Below are 20655 nucleotides of genomic sequence, written 5' to 3'. Positions count from 1 at the left end.
TCCTAAAAAGACTTCTTATAATAGAGGAAACAAATCATGAATCAAAATTAATTTTGTTTCCTAATCTAATCTGACTCTAAAATTAAATTTATTTCCTAATTTATATTTCCTAATCTAAATAGACTCCAACTCAGATTAAGCGTCCTACATCAGTCTCCCCTTGTTGAAAGAAGCTCGACCTCGAGCTTATATTTGTTAGAATAGTAGCTTCATTGATAAATAATTTTCTTCTCTTGCAATGATCTGCATCCGCCTTATATTTAGCGTTGATTTTCTTCATATGTTGTTTTGTCTCCTCTGCTAGGGCTTCTTCTGTATAAAACTCGTGTATGAATCTTTCCCATGACATGTGTATGTAATTGGCAACATGTGGCTCTGTAGTTGGCATGAAAAACTCTTCTAAATATATTCCCTGTTGCTTCCTATATTCTAGTGTCGGCGGTATTATATCATTGTTGTTAATATTATTGATGATCATTGCTTCCAAAAAAGAATTTTCTCCCTCATACTCCATACATAATTCTTTCATCTTCTTTGCCTCAAGCCCTCCACCAAGCAATTCACACATACCATCAATTGTCTCACTCTCTATTTTATCATTCTCCTCTATCGGGACAACATCAATATGTTGAATATCACTCTCAACCACTTTAAGAATATCATGCATATCATCCATCTTAACTATCATATCACCATCATGCATTTCATGCATATCGAGTGTTTGCACCTTGGGAGGAATTTCGGTAGAGGCATGTCCTTCTTTTTCAGTTACAACCAAGTCACAGACCTCTTCAGATTGCTTCAAGTTTTCTGTTAAAGCATTATTGTTTGTCACTAAGAGTTACTTCTTCTCAGTAGTCTTTATCTTAGATGGCTCTTTTTCTGTAAGAGGCTTGAGCATAATTCGTCGTCTATCTTTCTTAAACATATAAACATTGTCTCTGCTCTTATGAGTAGCTCCATTATTGAATTGCCATGGCCTATCTAAAAGCATATGACAAGTATCCATCTCGACAACATCACACAAAACCTCATCAAAATAAGTTCGACCAATAGAAAAAGATACCCAACACACTTCATCGTTCTGCACATCATTGCCCTTGTGAATCCAGTCGATCTTAACGAGAGGTGGGTGTTTCTCTGTCTTCAAACCTAACTTATTCACCATACGCCGAGAGACAAGATTCCTTCCATTGTGACTGTCAATAATAACATTACAAATCTTCTGCATCACGGTACATCTCGTACGAAAGATATTATGCTCTGGAGGTGGTTCTTCTTTCTTTATTACTTCTTCACTATTCTTCCCAACTCTAATGTCTTGCTTAAGATCATTGTCGTTGTTCAATTTATCATATGGAGTCGGATCACGTTGTTGGCGACCATCAACGCGATTTTGAATTCCTACTGTGTTCAGACGCTCCACTGCCGACGCTAGTCGCTCTACGGCAGTCTTCATCTGATTAACACCAGCCTTCAGCACGTCGAACTCAGCTCGAGAAATAGAGGCTTCATCACCTGCCATCGGATCGGAGGAATAAGGCTCTGATACCAATTGACGCAGCGCGGAAGTGATAATCTCGGAATCCACCAAGGGTGTTCTCTGAATCCACAAAGAACGATCTTCGAATCCACGAAGAACTTCGAATCCACGAAGAAAATATTGAAAAAGATAAATTTTATTGAAGAAAAGTTATTCTCCTTTGGGGTTACATGACTCTTCTTAAATAGAAAAACAAATAAGACTCCTAGTAAGACTAGAATTATAAAAAAGAAAGAAAGTGTCAAATTCTATCCTAAAAAGACTCCTTATAATAGAAGAAGCAAATCATGAATCAAAATTGATTTTGTTTCCTAATCTAATCTGACTCTAAAATTGAATTTATTTCCTATTCTATATTTCCTAATCTAAATAGACTCCAACTCAAATTAAGCGTCCTACATCAAAAGCTCACGTATTTGTACTATTTTTCCTCTCTTTTTTTTCGGATTCCGTTTCTTCACAAACCCTATATTATTATGAGATCAAATCATATTCTCATTCCAAACCAAACTAAAGAATAGGAATTGGAGGGTTTCTATAAATTTGGATTCTATTTTTTCATGTTATGAAACAAACATAGAAATGAAAAAAAAAAAAGAATTCCATGACAACATAAAATTGTCATAAAATTTTTTTATGAATTAGCTAGGAATCCATAAAAAATATAAAAATTCCTAATTCTATTCTTGCTCACTATTGAACCAAACACCCCCTTCAGGAAAGTTAGCCTGCAGAGACTTGTACAGATCAATGGCAATTTCTTATTGTCAATCTTTAGCAAGTTATTTGAAGTTTTTCTTTTCTTTTTTTAGAACTTAATAGCAATTATTGTTGAACAATTGCGCTCACTGTTTTAAGTTCTACAGCGGAATCGTGCTTTTGATAAAAACTCAAAAGCAAAGAGATCGAACCATGGAGAACAGATTATTTTTTTTTTGTTTAACTAGCTATAAGACACAAAACAACTGAATAATAATAATAATAATAAATAATAAATAATAATAAACTCACGGTATATATCATGATGATTGGAATTTCTTATAGGTAGGCAACAAATAAATAATGCGAGTGTTTGGCTTGAAGAGCTACCTTATGAGCTACACTGTGTTTCTGAATGTTGATTTAGCTAATTAATGTAGTGGTTTCCACTAGCCTACGGAGAATCCTCATTTCATACTAATAATAATAGTTGGACAAATTTTCAAAACCAACCCTTTTCATGATTTAATTGTCAAAAACGACCCGTTTCTGTTTTATTTAGAGAAACCGACCTGGTTTCAGCACTGTCGCTGAAACCAGGTCGGTTTTTGAAAAAAACTTTACGAAACTTCACGGGAGTTGAACTCCCGTGAAGTTTTTTCTTATAATAAAACTTCACGGGAGTTGAACTCCCGTGAAGTTTGGGAAAAAAATTTCAAAAACCGACCCAGTTTCAACCAACTGGGTCGGTTTTTATAAATAAAATAGAAACGGGTCGTTTTTTGCAATTAAATCATGAAATGGGTCGGTTTTGAAAATTTGTCCAATAGTAGTTTTATCGTCAAGGACGATGATGATGACGACAACAACAACAACAATAACTCACAAAGAAATTCCGAGTAACATATTGAATGTTACTTCACCAATAGACAAACATTGTGGGTTCAACAAGCAACCACACCGCCACTACATAAATTGATTCTCACATTTCTTAGTTATTTTTTTTTGTTCTTATTTCTTTTTCTAGATTAATTACAACTTGATACCTTGAGGTATGATGTAATTATATGTGCGACCCTGGAGTCTGTGTATATATATGGGCAACTTTAAGGTTATTGATCAATTTCATGGGTAATCTAAGAGTCGTTTTTGTCTGGGCTCCAAGGCCACCCGTGTAGCTACAATAAGTACTCCGAGCTACCTATCTAGATATCCAAACTCCAGGACGACCCAAGTAACAACGCCATACCTCACGACACCAAAATGTAAATAATGTTTTCTTTTTTTTTGGGAAAAATGTGTCCAGGCCTAAAAAACAGAAACTTCATGTGCTGCAGCCCCTCCTAGTTTCCCCCATGTGGTTCAGCCCCTTGAAATGTGACATTTTGTGCTGCAGCCCCTTTTTAGCAATTATTACATGCCAGGTAAGCTAAAATCCCCAAAATAATCTTATCCCCTCTCCTCAATCCTTCAAACCCAGTTCTCTCTCTCTCTCTCTCTCTCTCTCTCTCTCTCTCTCTCTCTCTCTCTCTCTCTCTCCTCTCTCTTTAAAAACAAGGGCTTTCTCAAGCTCGTCGTTCTGGCCCTCGCCCTCCTCGCCGTCGCCACCTCCGCCCAGGCTCCCAAGCCTCCCCCGAGTTCGTCGCCGTCTCCCCTCCTCTCCTCCGCCCGACCTCGTCGTGGTAGCTCGCCGTCGCTCCCCGTCTCGCCCTCGACTACGCCGGAGTTCGCCGCTGCGCCTGCCACTTTTGAACCCTATAGTATGGTAGGCCGGAGGAGGATAACCAAGAGAAAAGAGTGCATGATGCCCAAGAAAAGTCAAAATGGAGGGGCTGCAGGCACAAGGCCACTCTTTTTTTTTGATAAATTTGATGGTGGCATGGCACATGGTTTTGGTCTGCGGATGCCCACATTTTCACTTGAAGATGATAGCAGAGAAAAAGGTTTGATAGTTCAATTCATTTAGGATAGTTAATGCAAAGCCTTCATTCATAGCATCCTCTAGTTTGGTTCCTAGTCTCTGATGAGTACTGATATGTTGTAATTTTGTCCCAGTTTTTACCCCTACCATAATTTTCAAGTATTCACAGCTATCTTATCAATTTGTGCAGAACAATCGAATGTTTAGGTGAAATTTGCCTGTAATCCTACGCAGAATGTGGCTCTCTTGCACTGTTATGTATCTTGTATTCTGATGGGCTCAACCACTTTTTAGGCTCTTCTAGCCCTGGCATAAACAAAAAAGCTTCAACTTTTTCCCTCTTTGTACTCTCTTGGGTTTCAAAGAAACATGGAAGGTTTGGGGAGAATAATTACCATTTAGCACTTACCAGTTTGCCTGTGACTCATCCAAAGCAGGACTGTGATTTGTTGTAATTATTTGTTGTTAGGTACTTGTTTGGTTGGAGCCCACGGTACCCAAATGAGAGAGGCGCACAGAGAGTGGTTAAAATTAGAACTAATGGGGTTAAAATTAGAACTAACTTGTTATAACATAAAACTAACTTAGTATAAAATAGAACTAACTTGGTATAAAATAGAACTAACGTGGTATAAAATAGAACTAACTTAGTATAAAAATAGAACTAACCCTGTAGCGTGTTATTTCTAATCTACACAGTGTTAGTTATATTCTGTAGCGTGTTAGTTCTAATCTACACAGTGTTAGTTCTACATCATATACAACTGTGGGATTCAGCACCTGGCCTGTGGAAAACCATTGGTTGCAGCTAAGTGTTTTGGTAAATCCAGTTTGATTTTCTACAACCGGCCTCTCCTGTGGCTTCGTCTTGCTGAATGCTGTCTCATGGCTTTAGAGAAGGGGCTTTTGGGATCAAAGGGTGAAGACATAAGAGTTCATGTTGCTGGTTCAGGCAGATGGAGACAATTAGTTATCGATGATTTGAAGTCAACAGATGGATATTCTAACTCAGAAAATACCAATGGATGCAAGCTCTCCCTTCCATTTGCTCGTTATTGTCTGCAAAATGTGTTAATCTTATTGAACAAAACTGAGCAGAAAGCAATTAAATCAGGTGATTCGGTCACTGCCTTGAATCAGGAGGAATCTGATCAGGTAAAATCCGGCAAGAATTCAACCCACAAGAATGCATCGACAGGAGACTCAAAAGCAAATGGAGATTCAAAAGAAAACAAGGGTACTTCGAGTTCATCCTCCATATTGCAGAGCTCTGTTTCTGCATATGAGGACATGAGGAGAGAAGAGAATCACATGATTAGGCAAGCAGTTCTTGGAGCCCTAGCTTACGTTGAGTTATGCTTAGAAAACCCTTTGAAAGCTCTTTCTTTTTCAAAATCACTCCTCGATCTTCCAGAATGTTCCAAAATTTATGTCTTTCTCGGTCACACTTATGCCTCTGAAGCACTTTGTTGGCTGAACCGATCTAAAGAAGCAGCAGAATATTTATCAGTATACCTCACAGATGGCAACAATGTCGAATTGCCTTATGGTAATGAGGATAGAGAAAAGTGGTTCTCAAAGAGAGGGGCTAATGATTTTGAAGATTCAAACAGTTCTTTGCCTTCTAAAAATAATGCCGAAGATACCCAGAGCTTGATGTTCTTGAAGCCTGAGGAGGCTCGTGGGATTGTTTTTGCTAATTTCTCAGCAATGTTTGCAATTCAAAGAGATCTTGAAAAGGCTAGCAGATTTGCTTCTGAGGCTCTAGCTTTAGTTCCTAAGCATCCAAAAGCTTTGCTTGCAATAGCATATGTCGATCTCTTACAAGCGCCGTCGCTCCCCGTCTCGCCCTCGACTACGCCGGAGTTCGCCGCTGCGCCTGCCACTTTTGAACCCTATAGTATGGTAGGCCGGAGGAGGATAACCAAGAGAAAAGAGTGCATGATGCCCAAGAAAAGTCAAAATGGAGGGGCTGCAGGCACAAGGCCACTCTTTTTTTTTGATAAATTTGATGGTGGCATGGCACATGGTTTTGGTCTGCGGATGCCCACATTTTCACTTGAAGATGATAGCAGAGAAAAAGGTTTGATAGTTCAATTCATTTAGGATAGTTAATGCAAAGCCTTCATTCATAGCATCCTCTAGTTTGGTTCCTAGTCTCTGATGAGTACTGATATGTTGTAATTTTGTCCCAGTTTTTACCTCTACCATAATTTTCAAGTATTCACAGCTATCTTATCAATTTGTGCAGAACAATCGAATGTTTAGGTGAAATTTGCCTGTAATCCTACGCAGAATGTGGCTCTCTTGCACTGTTATGTATCTTGTATTCTGATGGGTGAAATTTGCCTGTAATCCTACGCAGAATGTGGCTCTCTTGCACTGTTATGTATCTTGTATTCTGATGGGCTCAACCACTTTTTAGGCTCTTCTAGCCCTGGCATAAACAAAAAAGCTTCAACTTTTTCCCTCTTTGTACTCTCTTGGGTTTCAAAGAAACATGGAAGGTTTGGGGAGAATAATTACCATTTAGCACTTACCAGTTTGCCTGTGACTCATCCAAAGCAGGACCAGAACTACTCAGTTCCGGTTAATCAAAAGTTCCAAAATGACATTTTTCTTGTAATAAAATTATAACTAACTTGTTATAACATAAAACTAACTTAGTATAAAATAGAACTAACTTGGTATAAAATAGAACTAAACTTGTTATAACATAAAACTAACTTAGTATAAAATAGAACTAACTTGGTATAAAATAGAACTAACGTGGTATAAAATAGAACTAACTTAGTATAAAAATAGAACTACTAACTTGGTATAAAATAGAACTAACGTGGTATAAAATAGAACTAACTTAGTATAAAAATAGAACTAACCCTGTAGCGTGTTATTTCTAATCTACACAGTGTTAGTTATATTCTGTAGCGTGTTAGTTCTAATCTACACAGTGTTAGTTCTATTCTGTAGCGTGTTAGTTCTAATCTACACAGTGTTAGTTCTATTCTGTAGCGTGTTAGTTCTACTAACGTGGTATAAAATACAAAACTGGTAGCTTCGACATCAATGAACGCAATCAGCCACACACAAAAAATCACACCATAATTTATTCCGTCCTTCAAGCATCCAAATGCTCCTCAGTAAATCAACTCACACTGTTCATTACTATTGGCGGAAGTTCGATGATGCCTGCATGCGTCCAGTATTTGGAGGAAGAGGGTTTGTTCCTTTTGTTCCTGGATCACCAACAGAACACAGTTTTCATGGATGAAAGTGAGAAAAACAGAGACTGAAACTGGCGGAAAAAGAAAGAAACCTGGGTTTGAAGGACGAGACGGGGAGTACGGCGACGAGGTCGGGCGGAGGAAAGGAGGGGAGGCGGCGGCGAACTCGGGGGAGGCTTGGGTGCCTGGGCGGAGGTGGCGACGGCGAGGAGGGCGAGGGCCAAGACGACGAGCTTGAGAAAGCCCTTGTTTTTAAAGAGAGAGGAGAGAGAGAGAGAGAGAGAGAGAGAGAGAGAGAGAGAGTTTGAAGGATTGAGGAGAGGGGATAAGGTTATTTTGGGGATTTTAGCTTATCTGGCATGTAATAATTGCTAAAAAGGGGCTGCAGCACAAAATGTCACATTTCAAAGGGCTGAACCATATGAGGAAAACTAGGAGGGGCTGCAGTACATGAAGGTTCTGTTTTTAGGGCCTGGACACATTTTTCCCTTTTTTTTTCGGAAATTTGCTTCTAAGAAATCAGATGTGTGGTATCGGGTCGGATATTCATTAAGTTAGATCCAAAAGCGAACCATCCGTTTATAGGCTAATTACAGCCCGACCCAGCCTAAAGTCCCTCTGCAGTCCAAAATCACAGTGCAAAGAGCTCGCTCGCTCAAGCCGCTATGGGGGGAGCGGGCGTTTCTCCGCCGCCGGAGGAGAGCACGGGGATCGAGAAAGAGAACCCATACGCTGGAATGTCTCAAAAAGAGTGCTCGGAGAGGATCAACAAGAGCCTCAAGCGTAGTATTTCTACAAAAAAAAAAAAAAATCCCCCCTTTTTCTTAAATTTTTTTTACTTTGGGGATGATAATTTTATGTTGGTTGTTTCGTTTTCAGATCCGACGGTGAAGTTCTTGAGGGAGAACATGGAGAAGGCTGGTTGCCCTTTTTGGGTCCGCCTTATTCGTGCCGCAAATTGCAAGAATCAAAGCTTGGGTGGTGGTTATTCTAGTAGAAATGGGGTGATTTTTTGCTATGAAATTAGCATATTACCTTTTGAATTTTGCTCGTGTTGGACCCTATTCCGTCCTATTTTTATATTATGCCCCCAAATCTTCATATTTGTAATTTACACCCTCCGTATCCATAGGTTGTTTTAAACTATGTTACCTGGGTACTGCTGCATGGAGTCATACCCGTACCCGACGACACTCCTTAATATATGCGTATATTTATTCAGACGTGTACTCAGTTATAACAATGCATGTCTTGATTTAAACACTCATTGTACACTCCTTGGACATCTAGCCTACATTTCACGTCCATTTTTAAACTTGTTGGACAAGGGTCTGAGTTCGTTTCAGCCGATATTCAGTTAAGAATAATGATTTCATATGGTTATATGCGTATCTAGCTCAGAATTATGATTACAACCCATGCGTTTTAGCCGTCTCCCCGTACCCTACATTTTACAAATTTGCCATGCCCGTGCACCTGTACCCATATCCATACAAGTTGGGTTTCAAGTAACACTCCTAATTTGTTACTTAACAACCCCAAATGTATGAAGTTGGTTCAAATAATATCCTTGGTTTGAACAAATATGAAGATTTGAGGACCGAATATAGAAATAGGATAGATATAGAGCATATATATATATATAATATATATATATATATATATATATATATATATATATAATATATATATATATATATATATATATATGAAATTATGGGAGAACCTGTTACCAAGTTTCTCCATTGAACTGGTAGTGAGGTGGCCAAATCAAGACCCTACATCATGCCTCGGAGAGAGAGCTCAATTACTATTCACCTACTTTAAAAAAGAGCTCCATCTCCGAGGCATGATGTAGGGGCTAGATTTGACCACCTCACTACAAGTTCAATAAAAGACTGGTACAAGGTTTTTCATATTTCTCATATATATATATATATATATATATATATATATATATATATATATATATATATATATATAGAGAGAGAGAGAGAGAGAGAGAGAGAGAAATGAGTTTTATGTCAACTCAACTTAGTGGATAGGAGGCATTGTCCATCAAACTTTTTATCTACTCATCTTGTCTTTAGATTTGTGTCATCAAGAGATGCACAAATCTCAAAAGACTCTACATATCTTTCACGGATCCCAAGACAACATCAATGGATAAAAAACTTGTGTGGATGACTAGCTCCTATCCACTTAAGTTTACATTAAGATTTTCTCTCTCTCTTCCTCTCTCTCTATATATATATATATATATATATATATATATATATATATATATATATATAACACTCCCTTTAAAAGCACGAGTTCAGGAAAATCTTTCTATGGTCAATATTACCATTCTCTATTTTGAATATTATATTTAAATTTAATCTATTCTAATTCTAATTATATCTTATCTAATCTCACATGAACTATTTATAACTCAACAATTTTAAAAAATATTAAGAAACTACATGAAATATTATTCTAATTTTTTTATTTAAATCTTAATCTATCTAATTACTAATTGTATCCTATATTAACCCCACATGAACTACATATGGCTCAACATTTTAAAAAATAAGATTAAGATTTAATTCAAAAATTACACAAAATATCTTTAAAAGTTCAAATTTACCAAAAACGCCTTGACTTTTCAAAACTTAAATCAACAAACATGAAATCTAAAAATTAAAAATAGCCCCCGAGGAATTTAAAAATTGCAATTACACCTTCAATATTTCTAAAATTGTAGAAACAACCTCAAAAGTTCAAATTAGAAAAAATCACCCTAAATTTAGTGATTTCAAAACTTGCAAACAACATAGATAGATTTTAGGGATTACCATCAGGCACTTAAAAACTTAAAATTTGTAATAAATAACCCCAAAGTTACATTAACTATAAAAACTCCCTCAAAATTTAAAAATCACAAAATTCCTAAAATTTTATAGCTTATAACCGGTAGACATCAAATCTAAAAATCATCAGCAGATCGTTGAAATTTTGAATTTATCTAAAACCAACTCAAAGTTTTAGTAATTGTAAAAAACACGCTCAAAATTTTAGAGTTGAAAGTAGCATCTTAACATTTGAAAACTTACGACCAACTCATAAAATATAAAAATTACAAGCATCCAACATAAATTTTAAAATTTTCAAAAAAATAACATTAAAGTTAAAAAAAATTACAAAACACACCCTCAAAAGTTTAAAATCACAGAAGGCTGGAATTTGGCAAAGAAAAGAGTAAATGTTTGATATCATTTCATTAAGATATATAAATTTAAGTTTCAATTTAAAGTTTATCATCCCTTTTTAGCATCTAAAAGTAGTCTAAGTTGACGCTAGTAAAAAATAACAATTACGATAGATTAAAACTATCCAGTTAAGAAAATTTAAAAATTTATGATTGATTAAAAATTAACGTTACTGTATAAATTTAAGAAACTACATATAATTTTAGTAATAACATTAATTGATAGAAGACTAAATTGCAACAAAAGACTATAATATAATAAGTTAGCATTAATTAATTATAATTTATAAACATTCATCTTTGATGTTGATAATATTTATAGAGTGAAAAAATACAATGAATTTTGCATGAAAAAACTATCAGAAAGTTTAGAGATATCCTTTAAAAAATCAAGTTGTTTTTATTTCAAATAGAGAAGTGAAGTAAATAAACCCAAAATATGAAAACATTCATGAATCACTTGAATTGACATTGACAAAAGGTATAATTTTGTCTCAATTAAAAAAAGCATTCATCGTGAAAGATACAAGAAAAATTAGTTTGTATTTATAAATTTTCATACTTTATTCTTGAAAAACTAAATGAATCATAAACTTAATATAAAATTACATATAAATTATCTTACAATAGAAACTAAAGTGAAGTTATTGATCAACTATGTTGCGAGATATAATAAGCCAGATAAGATGAGAGAAATCACTATAATTGACAAAAGGTATATACATGTTAAATAGTTACAATAACGTAAGTAAAAAATTAAAATTGATATTTTTCTTTTTCCAATATGTGGTATGACTCTGCAAGCAAATTTATTTGAGGATATGACTACCAGTAGAGGATTACTTTTTAAAGATACGATCAAAGATAAGCACATAATAGCATTATTAGATTTTAAGATCTTTAAATATTAAGGTAAACATATTTTACTACTAAAATTTTTATTAAAGGTCACTCAAGATAAAATTCACATTATATATGTCTCAAATTTATAGGGAAAATATGCATGTTATCGTAAATTGTGTTAACAATATATACCAACACAAAGATATAACTTATTGAAGAAATAAACGAATGGTAAGTAAACTAAGCAAACATACATATAACACAATAAAAAATATATTACATTTGAAAGCTAATACGCATGGCTTATTCAGAACAAGCTGCTAATATAGAAGCATATCCATCAAGGCTCTTTACAAATACAATACAAATTTAAATTATTGATATATGCAATAATCATAATATCAAAGAGGTATGATCTTATAAGACCTACTCTAAAATTTTCACAATTAAACTTAAAAATACTCTACCAATATACGGACACGCTATTAGACCTATAATGTAAAGATAACTACTATTTACAATAAAGTTGAGCCGTGGTTCTAGCTTGCAAAGGCTACAACAAGAAGATTGGATAAAGATGTTAATAAGAATTTCCAAATGATAAATATCACAGAATTACTAATAAAGTAGTACCATTGTTGAGTAATATTCCTTCTTCATGAAATAAACATATCACGATTAAATATTAACATTATAATCTAAGCCAATTTGATAATAAAAAATACAATTATTTAGTTCAGATCATTGTGGAAAATGACACATATAGAGTAAAAATAACATTATTTAACGCGACAGAAACTCTTATTGGATGCACAGCAGAAGAATTCATTATAGAGAAAAAATGTGACTCCTAACCTTTTTAAAAAATAAATTAGAAAAACAAAAATTTCATATAGATGAAATTAACATTTAGTCTCATTGAAACACAAAAATAATCAAAGTCTGTATTTCTAGAATTTTTGTTGGAAATTAACATTTAGTCTCATTGAAACACAAAAATAATCAAAGTCTGTATTTCTAGAATTTTTGTTGAACATCAAAAATGCATTCAACAACACAAAAATAATCAAAGTCTGTATTTCTAGAATTTTTGTTGAACATCAAAAATGCATTCAACTTCTTTATGAAGTAAGACGAGAAGACAAAACATGAATGAGCTCAGGGAAAAATAATTACCCAAGAAATCTAACTCCAGCCTTATGTCACAATTAATATAGATGATGAAGACATAACTCTAGAAGTGCTCAGGAAAAAGATAAAGATGGAAAATGATTTATCTTAACTCAATAAAAAAATAAAATAAGAAAAAAAGATTTATATTCCGAATATTTTATAGAATAGCTTAAATTTTTAAGTAAAACCATGAATCTTTTAGAAATGATTTTCATGAACTCTTTTAAATATTTTTATATGGTTATGTTGATGCTTTTATCATATAAAATATACTAGAGTTAGCATTAGCTTTTAGTCAATGATTTTTTCTGAAGTCTATCAATTAATTAGCAACAAACTTCATATTCTCGTTAGTTTCATTTTAGCCAACTTTTAATTAATCATCTTGGCTTTTTTAGCTTTAATTATTCATCTTTCTTTTATAACACTATTTTTTTTAAATATTTTTACTTTTACAACATTATACTTTCAAGCTTGGTTTCATGTTGGTCCAAATCACGTGAAAATTCTAATTGGCTTTAAATTATATTTGTTTCCTGTTAATTTAATTATCAACATAAAAATTTAAATTTGGTGTAGCCCATTCAAACAAACATCAAAGAAAATAAATAATCACAATGTTAAAATTTAAAGGCATAAGTGAGCAAAAACGATCAAAGTGGAACCGAGGAACAAATTTTAGTAAGGAAATAAATTAAAAATATTTAATTATAATATTTAACTACGTGCATTGCACGTGCATAAAACCTAGTGTGTATATATACACACACACACACCCACCTCAGTGTAACTGTCCGAAATGGAATTAGTGTGAACTGTAATCCTTTTTGGTAAAAGCTTGTCCGGAATTATCCAAATATCAAAAAAGAAGTTAATAAAATAAGGAAATGATAAATGTATTATTTTCCCCTATACTAGCTCTTGTAATCAAGTGATGACAAAAATGTGAGGCTCTTTTGTCTTCAAAATAGGCGATGAGATAAGAGGTTCCATCTGGTCATTTTACTAAAGAGTAGTGATAACTACACTGCACTACACTTTTCAAACTACTCCCACACTACTACACCCAGAAAACTTGTGGACTCATCGATTTTGATGGCCATCCAAGTGGAAGGGCCCCACACTTTTTTGTGTAATAGACTAGTAGTGTAGGAGAGGTTTTGGAGAGTGTAGTTTAATCAGAATTATCCTTTACAAAAAGTAAAAAATACAGTACTGTTAGTACAAGTGAATAAATAGCTGTCCTTTGGATTTTTTTTACTCCTATATGTATAAGAGTCCATTGTCTGTTTATTTTCATAATTATGAGTAATTTTCTTTGTCAGTGTCATGGTTATTTATTGGCCGGTATATGTGTGATGTAGGTTTATGTTAGCTTCAAAGGGTAAATCTCTTCACAAGTTATCGAGTAAGAATCTAGATGCAACAATGTAATTATTTTTTGTGTATAGGTCATGGAAGAATTTGTAGTCCTATTCTGGCTTTGTTTAAATTTAATAACTCCTTGTAATCTAGTCTCTTGCATTGTTCCAGATATCAGTATGTTGTAATCACATGACTTACCAAGATGAGATCGACCAAGTTCTGATTCACGAGCTAATACTTGCTTATGATGATTGTCGTGCAAAGAATATGGACTGGAAAAATTGTGCTCATCATGCTTGCTCTGAGGTAATGTTGAAACCATTAATATCAAGTGTTTTTACCTTTTTGGGCAATAGCAACATCATCTTAACCTCAAATGTAAGTATCAGATGCTTTTACCTTTTTGGACTATAGCAACATCATCTTAGCCTCTTAATCATGTTAGCAACACCATTGTGCAAAAAATACGGGTTTGCATTTTTTACACTATTCAAATTAGTCCCTCTAGTTAGCACCAGGTTGAGAGATTTGGGGGTTAATTTCAAAACAATTAACATATTTGGATACTAATTTCAAAGTATGAAGATTTGGGAACTAATTCCAAATTATGAAAGATTTGTGGGACTAATAGAAAAAAGAAAAAAACTTAAACTTTATGTGCTTGTTCCAGTATCTTAATTGTTTGCTCTTGGAGCCCTTATGGGATTGAGCAATTTGTTCTGTCTCTTGATTCAGATTAGAGCTAACCATCTTAGTGGGGACTGTCATTACAAACGGGAGTTGCTGCGAGGCTTCATGAAAATTCGAGGTCATGAACAGGTGAGTATTTCTATTGTTTGTTTTATAATCCATCTTTCTCTTGAATGAATATAACTGTTGCTGTTTCTATCACATCTAAACTGTCTGTGCACATTAATTGACTTGTTATAGTCTTTGGTTGTCAAAGATGTTTGCAAAATGGTGTTATTTAGTATTTTTGTTTTTATGGAAGTCATTACCACCATCAAGTTAATTTTAGTACCACAAATCTTGCATTGAGAACAATGATTCACCTTGCGTTCCTATTTTAATTTATAATCTGCCTTTTATTACCCCCTTCACATTTTTGCATCTGGATTCGATTACCCTTGATTTCTTCTATTAATGATTTGCTGTCTGCTTGTAAATATCACCAGCTATAAAAGGGCCATTATTTACCCTGATCTGGCAGCCCTAGGCTTGAAACCGAATTCTGATTTTGAAACCAATTTCCATGATCTTGCAACTTGTAAACCAAGAAGATTTAACCTACACTTCTAGTAAATATGAAAAAAGTGGAGGTCTTCGCAGAAAATCTATTGCATATTCTGGCGCATAGAAGTTGGGAACGTGGGGCACAATAGCGAACCGCAACCTCGGTTCAATCGTTTCGGATTAACGGTAGAACACGACCCCTTCACTAACTCTAGTGACCCGATTTAGAATTCAAACCAATTAAGATTTTGACAAACAATAACTCTTTTTCAATAGAATAAACAACAACAAACTTGAAAATTTATGCAAATAAAGTATGCACACTTTAGTTGCAACATAATTCTCAAGGTTCTTTTATCATTACTGATATCAACTAGCATATTTCTTTAATTTGATTATCGCAAAATCTCCAATTCTTGCATTTTAGGCCCAAACCTAATATGTACCACGTTACCTAGCATACCATATAAGCCTACCCCCTCGTATCAGATTGCTAATGAGTGGCGTACCACGCTTCCATACCCGTCCCGTGAATCGGAATGAATTGAGTTCCATGCAACTATGTTCTTGCGGTTACACAGAAATTTAAGAACATCATTGGATTACGTAGTGAAAATTCAATATGGGTGTTGGATCCTCATATTTTTCCTTTTTTTTCTGTGCTATTATTATAAACTAAAAGACGTATGCGTATTGGTTACTGCCTACTGGTTCCCTATTTTTAGCAAATAATAATGAAAAGGATCAGCTTAGGAATCATTAGAGATTATCCTTGAAAGTAAACTGTCTTATTCAAAAAGGGTTTCAAACCAATTCTAATTAGTTTAAATTAATTTACCTGTGCATCTCACATGATCCTTTAGGTTTACACACCCCCGCACACTTTTGTATAAGAGATCACGACTCACGAGTGCCAGGAAACTCTCGAGGTTGGTTCTAGAACCGACTGATCAAAAAGAAAAGTCCAGTTTTTTAATGTAAATTAGTGTTCCAAAAATGTCCACAAGTTAGTATCTGATGCTGTCCTTTTGCTCAAATTGGTTAGGACATTTTCTTTATTTTTAAATAGAGGGGAGAAAAGTAAGATAAATATAAAATAGGTAGCAAAAGATAGTAAGGAAAGTTGATAAAATTAGAGCTTTAAATCTTGAAATATTTCTTTTTATTTATAGATAAAATACATTATGTTGTGCATGGAGTGTGGACTAACATGAGACGTCGAGTTCCAAATTCCAAAGGTTAGTCTTGTGAAGTTTTACACTTAAAAACTATAATTTATTACATATTGACCAAGAAATAAAAAACATTGGAACTTCATTTAGGAACATCAGGCACAAAAATGAGTTAGATCCTTTTTGAAGACTATTTGCTAGCATGAAATAAACCTTTTTTTAAACTAGAAATCACCATTATAATATTTATAAAAGCTGTGTACACGAAAACCCCTTTTGGAGTGTATGACTCATACATAACCAAGAGAGCAACAAAAGAAATAGGACACCGTTCAGTAGACAACAACCAAAAAGACGATATGGGCATGAAACATAAACGCCGAAAAAAAGGAAATAAAACATTAGATAAAACGATAAAAGACAGTTGCATTGGCATCTCTAGCAATAGCATTTCGAATGTGAACTAGCAGCTTATCCATGTCAAAGTAGTAATGGATGATCAAGAGAATGGCCATGTTTAGAAAGTAAGTCAGCGACATAATTACTCTCACGGTAGCAATGCTGAACCACGATATGATGAGAATGCATGCTGATTTTGTGGTCCTTCCAAATTGTAGGGAGCTGCCAATAAGGACAGGAATGATGCAGAGCATGAACCAAAAATTTAAAGGCAGACCAGGCCTGTGCAGAGTCAATATTCATAGCAACCAGGAGCTCAGCCCCCTTAGCCAAAGCGTGTACTTCAATGTGCAAAGGAGAACCACAGCCTATAGGTCCAGCATATGCTCCAACAAGACAACCCATCTGGTCCTTGATAATGCCTCCCTCCACAATATTGCCTTCCATATATAAGCCATCAACCTTAAGACCATATTGACCAGGAGGGGAGCAGATCAAGTACAACAGATAGGAAGTTTAGGAGCTGGATTTCTGGGAGTGATACCAATGAACAAGAGAGAGTCCATCCTGAAAGAAGGGGACTTGCACTCAGATTTCATGTTAGGATCCAAGTGCTGTAGAGTGTCAATAATCACAAAATGAGCAAGAAGATGGCCCTTCTTCATGCCTCCATAAATGGTGTTATTCCTAAAACTCCATATTTGCCTACAAATAGCAATGGCACCAAAACAACCCATGATAGCAAAGTGAGAACTTCCTTTGCATCTTTCAAACCACCAAGCCATGCGAGCAGCTATAGGCTGAAGATGGTAGCAGGGAACACCAAACAATGTGCCAAAATATGACCATAGGGATTGTGCTAATTCACCAGTGGAGAATAAGTGATCGAGAGATTCCACAGCAGGACTGGAGCATCAGCAACACTTGGAGGCTAGAGTGATACCCCTCTTTTGCATTATGGAGTCAAGATCTTTCTAAGCAATTTCCAGCACAATAGTTTGGACTGTAGAGGCATGATAGAGGACCAAGCATGTTCAAACAAAAGCTCATGATCATTATGAACTTTGATAGCATCCCACGCAGAAATAGTGGTAAAGATCCCATCCTTTTCAGGTCTCCAGCACAGCTTATCATCATCCTCAGAGGCAGAGGGAGCAAATTCACGAAGGAGAGTGACAAGCTCAGGACCAATGACGGAGTAATTCTTGAAAATTCCATTCACGTTGATAAAAAAAGCTCCTAAGTTTAATTTTTCTTTCCTTAATAGGAGCAAGAAAGGCAAAATTAAACTCAAGGTTCCAATTATCCAGCCAAACAGAGACATCCCGTTCACCTACATGCTAAGCACAAAAGTCAGCAAAGGTCTATTTAACACCCAGAATGTCCTTCCATTCTCTGGAGCATCTGAGAGGACCAGACCAAGTTAGAGGAGTTTTATTGATTTTGTATCTAACCTTCATATACTTGGCTTATATAGAATCTGGAGTGCACAAGAGCCAACATTGTTTTAAGTAAGAAAGCAAGTTTGACATCAGAAAGCATTCTAATGCCAAGACCACCTTCATGACTTGGTTTGCATAATTTCTTTCACCCAAGCCAATGGAGTTTTACCTCCCATAATCTAAGATACCCCAGAAGAAGTTAGCAAGCAGAGACTCAATTTTAGAGAGCACCTGTTTAGGTATAACAGTGGTAGCTAAAAGATGTATGGGCATACTAGAGAGAACATGTTTACTTAACACCAGCCTTCCCCTTGAGATAATAAATGTGCATGCCATCCCTTAATTCTTTTACTAACTGTGTCACTAAGAGGCTAATAGAATAATGCTTTTCTTTGACCAGGACCGACATGCACACCTAAATAAATAAGTGGAAAGGATCCTCTAGAGAAATTTGTAGCGTTCTTGATCACTCTGACCCTGGAAGAGGGAGCATTGAAAGGGAGAAAAAAACTGACTTTTAACTTGATTCGGACTTTGACCAGAGTAAGAGGAGTACTATTTAATAATGTGCATAATTTTGAGGATAGATCTTTTGGCAGCATTGGCAAACACAATCATCTGCAAAGAGGAGGTGAGATGGACAAGGAACAGGGGTGGTGGAATATCTCCTTTGAGGATAAATGTGTTATGTGTACAACAAAGGCCCTTGAGAGAACTTTCCCTAGATAAGGGGAAGAAACCTTTATAAACCCCTTGGAAAGACACTGAAAAACAACAATGACATGTGCAAGCTCTAAATAAAGAAATCCAATCCTGGGAGAAGACAAATCTAGTGAGCACAACAAAGAGAATCACATCCAAGCCTATCATAGGGTTTTTGCGTATCTAAATCTAGTATGACATTTGATCTAGCCTTCCTCTTGTCATTTTCTCTACAAATCTCCTGAGCAAGAGAAATGTTGTCAGTGATATATCTGCCTTTGATAAAAGCTCCCTAGTTGGAAGAAATAAGTATTGGCAGAAATGGGGCCAATCTAGCACACAAAAGCTTGGCGAAGATCTTATAGACTGTAATGCAGAGGCTAATAAGCCTGAAGTCATTGAGAGTAGAAGAAGGGGATTTCTTTGGAACCATTACAATGCAAGTATGAGTGAAGTACTAAGGTAGCTATTTCCTCCGCAAGAACTCATTAGCAGTAGCGAGCAAAGAATCTCTAATAGTCTCCCACATACAAGTGAAGAAATTACCAGGGAAACCATCCATACCTGGAGCGCAATCAGCTGGAATGGAAAAGGTAGCAGCCTTGAGCTCATCCATGGAGAAAGGAGGTAAAAGCAAAGCATTGGTGACTGCTTGAGGAATCAGATTTATAAGCTGTTTATCAATGGAGTGTTCTTCAAAGGATAGCAGCTTCATACACGAATCAATAGAGGCATCATGAATGGCAAGGGCACCCATAATATGCTGACTATTAGAGTCAAGTAAATCGTTGATGGAAGCACAATGATGCATGCTCTTAACAATCCTCTGAAAGAATTGGTATTAGCATCAACTTCATTCAGCCATTTCACCCTAGCTTTCTGTTTCCAAAAAATCTCTTCGTCTATGCATACTTTCCTCAGATTGGCACGAGATAAAAGAAGCAACACTATCATTTGACCAAGATTGTTGAAACTGAGGATTAAGAGATTTCATTTCATTTTCAAGGGAGGATAGCCCATCAAAGATGTTACCAAATTGATTTCTATTCCAATCTTTCAAAGCCTCCCTACATAGTTTTAAGCTTCCCGTGAAGGATTCTAAGAGGAGATTGGGGGTGTTGGACAACCCATTTAGAGTGGATAAGGCCAATGAAGTCCTCTCTGTAACACCAAATAAATCTCATTTTAGGCAATATGTCAGTTATTCCACGACCACAACCCAGTGCCCACGACGGCCCAACGTCCACGACAATCAACTGTGGGAAGGTGTGTAAGCTGAAGAAGTCATTTTATGGCTTGAAGCAATCTCCAAGAGCATAGGTTGGACATTTTACATTGGCTATTCAGGAGTTTGGTTCTTGTTGAGTACATAAAGACCACTAAGGGGATTGATATTGTGATCACAGGAAAGAGGATTCTCCTTCTTGTATTTGTGGATGACATTGTGATCACTGGAGATGATACACATGGGATTGAAAGTTTGAAGAAGCACCTACAACAGTATTTCCAGACAAATGATCTCGGTTCCTTAAAGTACTTCTTGGGTATTGAAGTTGGTGGGTATTAAAGTTGGCTAGAAAGGGCATTCTCCTATCACAGATGAAATATGTCCTTGACATGCTTTCAGAGGCAAATATGTTTGGATGTAGAATTATAAACGCTCCGTTGGATGTGAAGAATAAGCTAATA

The 20655-nt window shown here is 35.5% G+C and overlaps 2 protein-coding genes across 2 annotated transcripts in view; both read left to right on the top strand.

The window, feature by feature from the left end:
- Positions 5049-6269, top strand: LOC109830920 (CCR4-NOT transcription complex subunit 10-B-like). Its single transcript, XM_020398275.1, has one exon. It carries the CDS (start codon positions 5049-5051, stop codon positions 6267-6269), a length of 1221 nt encoding a protein of 406 aa, XP_020253864.1.
- LOC109830473 (mitochondrial inner membrane protease ATP23) overlaps positions 8000-20655 on the top strand; it is a 14974-nt gene continuing 2318 nt past the window's right edge. The window contains exons 1-4 of the mRNA XM_020397735.1: positions 8000-8170; positions 8267-8391; positions 14187-14324; positions 14754-14837. Of these exons, the coding sequence (XP_020253324.1) occupies positions 8053-8170; positions 8267-8391; positions 14187-14324; positions 14754-14837 (465 nt within the window). The 5' untranslated portion in view covers positions 8000-8052. The remainder of the gene's footprint in view (positions 8171-8266; positions 8392-14186; positions 14325-14753; positions 14838-20655) is intronic.

The sequence above is a fragment of the Asparagus officinalis genome, chromosome 2 (genome assembly GCF_001876935.1).
Source record: "Asparagus officinalis chromosome 2, Aspof.V1, whole genome shotgun sequence".
Classification (NCBI taxonomy): Eukaryota; Viridiplantae; Streptophyta; class Magnoliopsida; order Asparagales; family Asparagaceae; genus Asparagus; species Asparagus officinalis.
The sequence above is the reverse complement of the archived record's forward strand: the minus strand, read 5'-3'. Positions and strand labels throughout refer to the sequence as shown.

Bases quoted from the DNA above. Each gene is read 5' to 3' on its own strand.
- LOC109830920 (XM_020398275.1), top strand. From the start codon at position 5,049: ATGGCTTTAGAGAAGGGGCTTTTGGGATCAAAGGGTGAAGACATAAGA.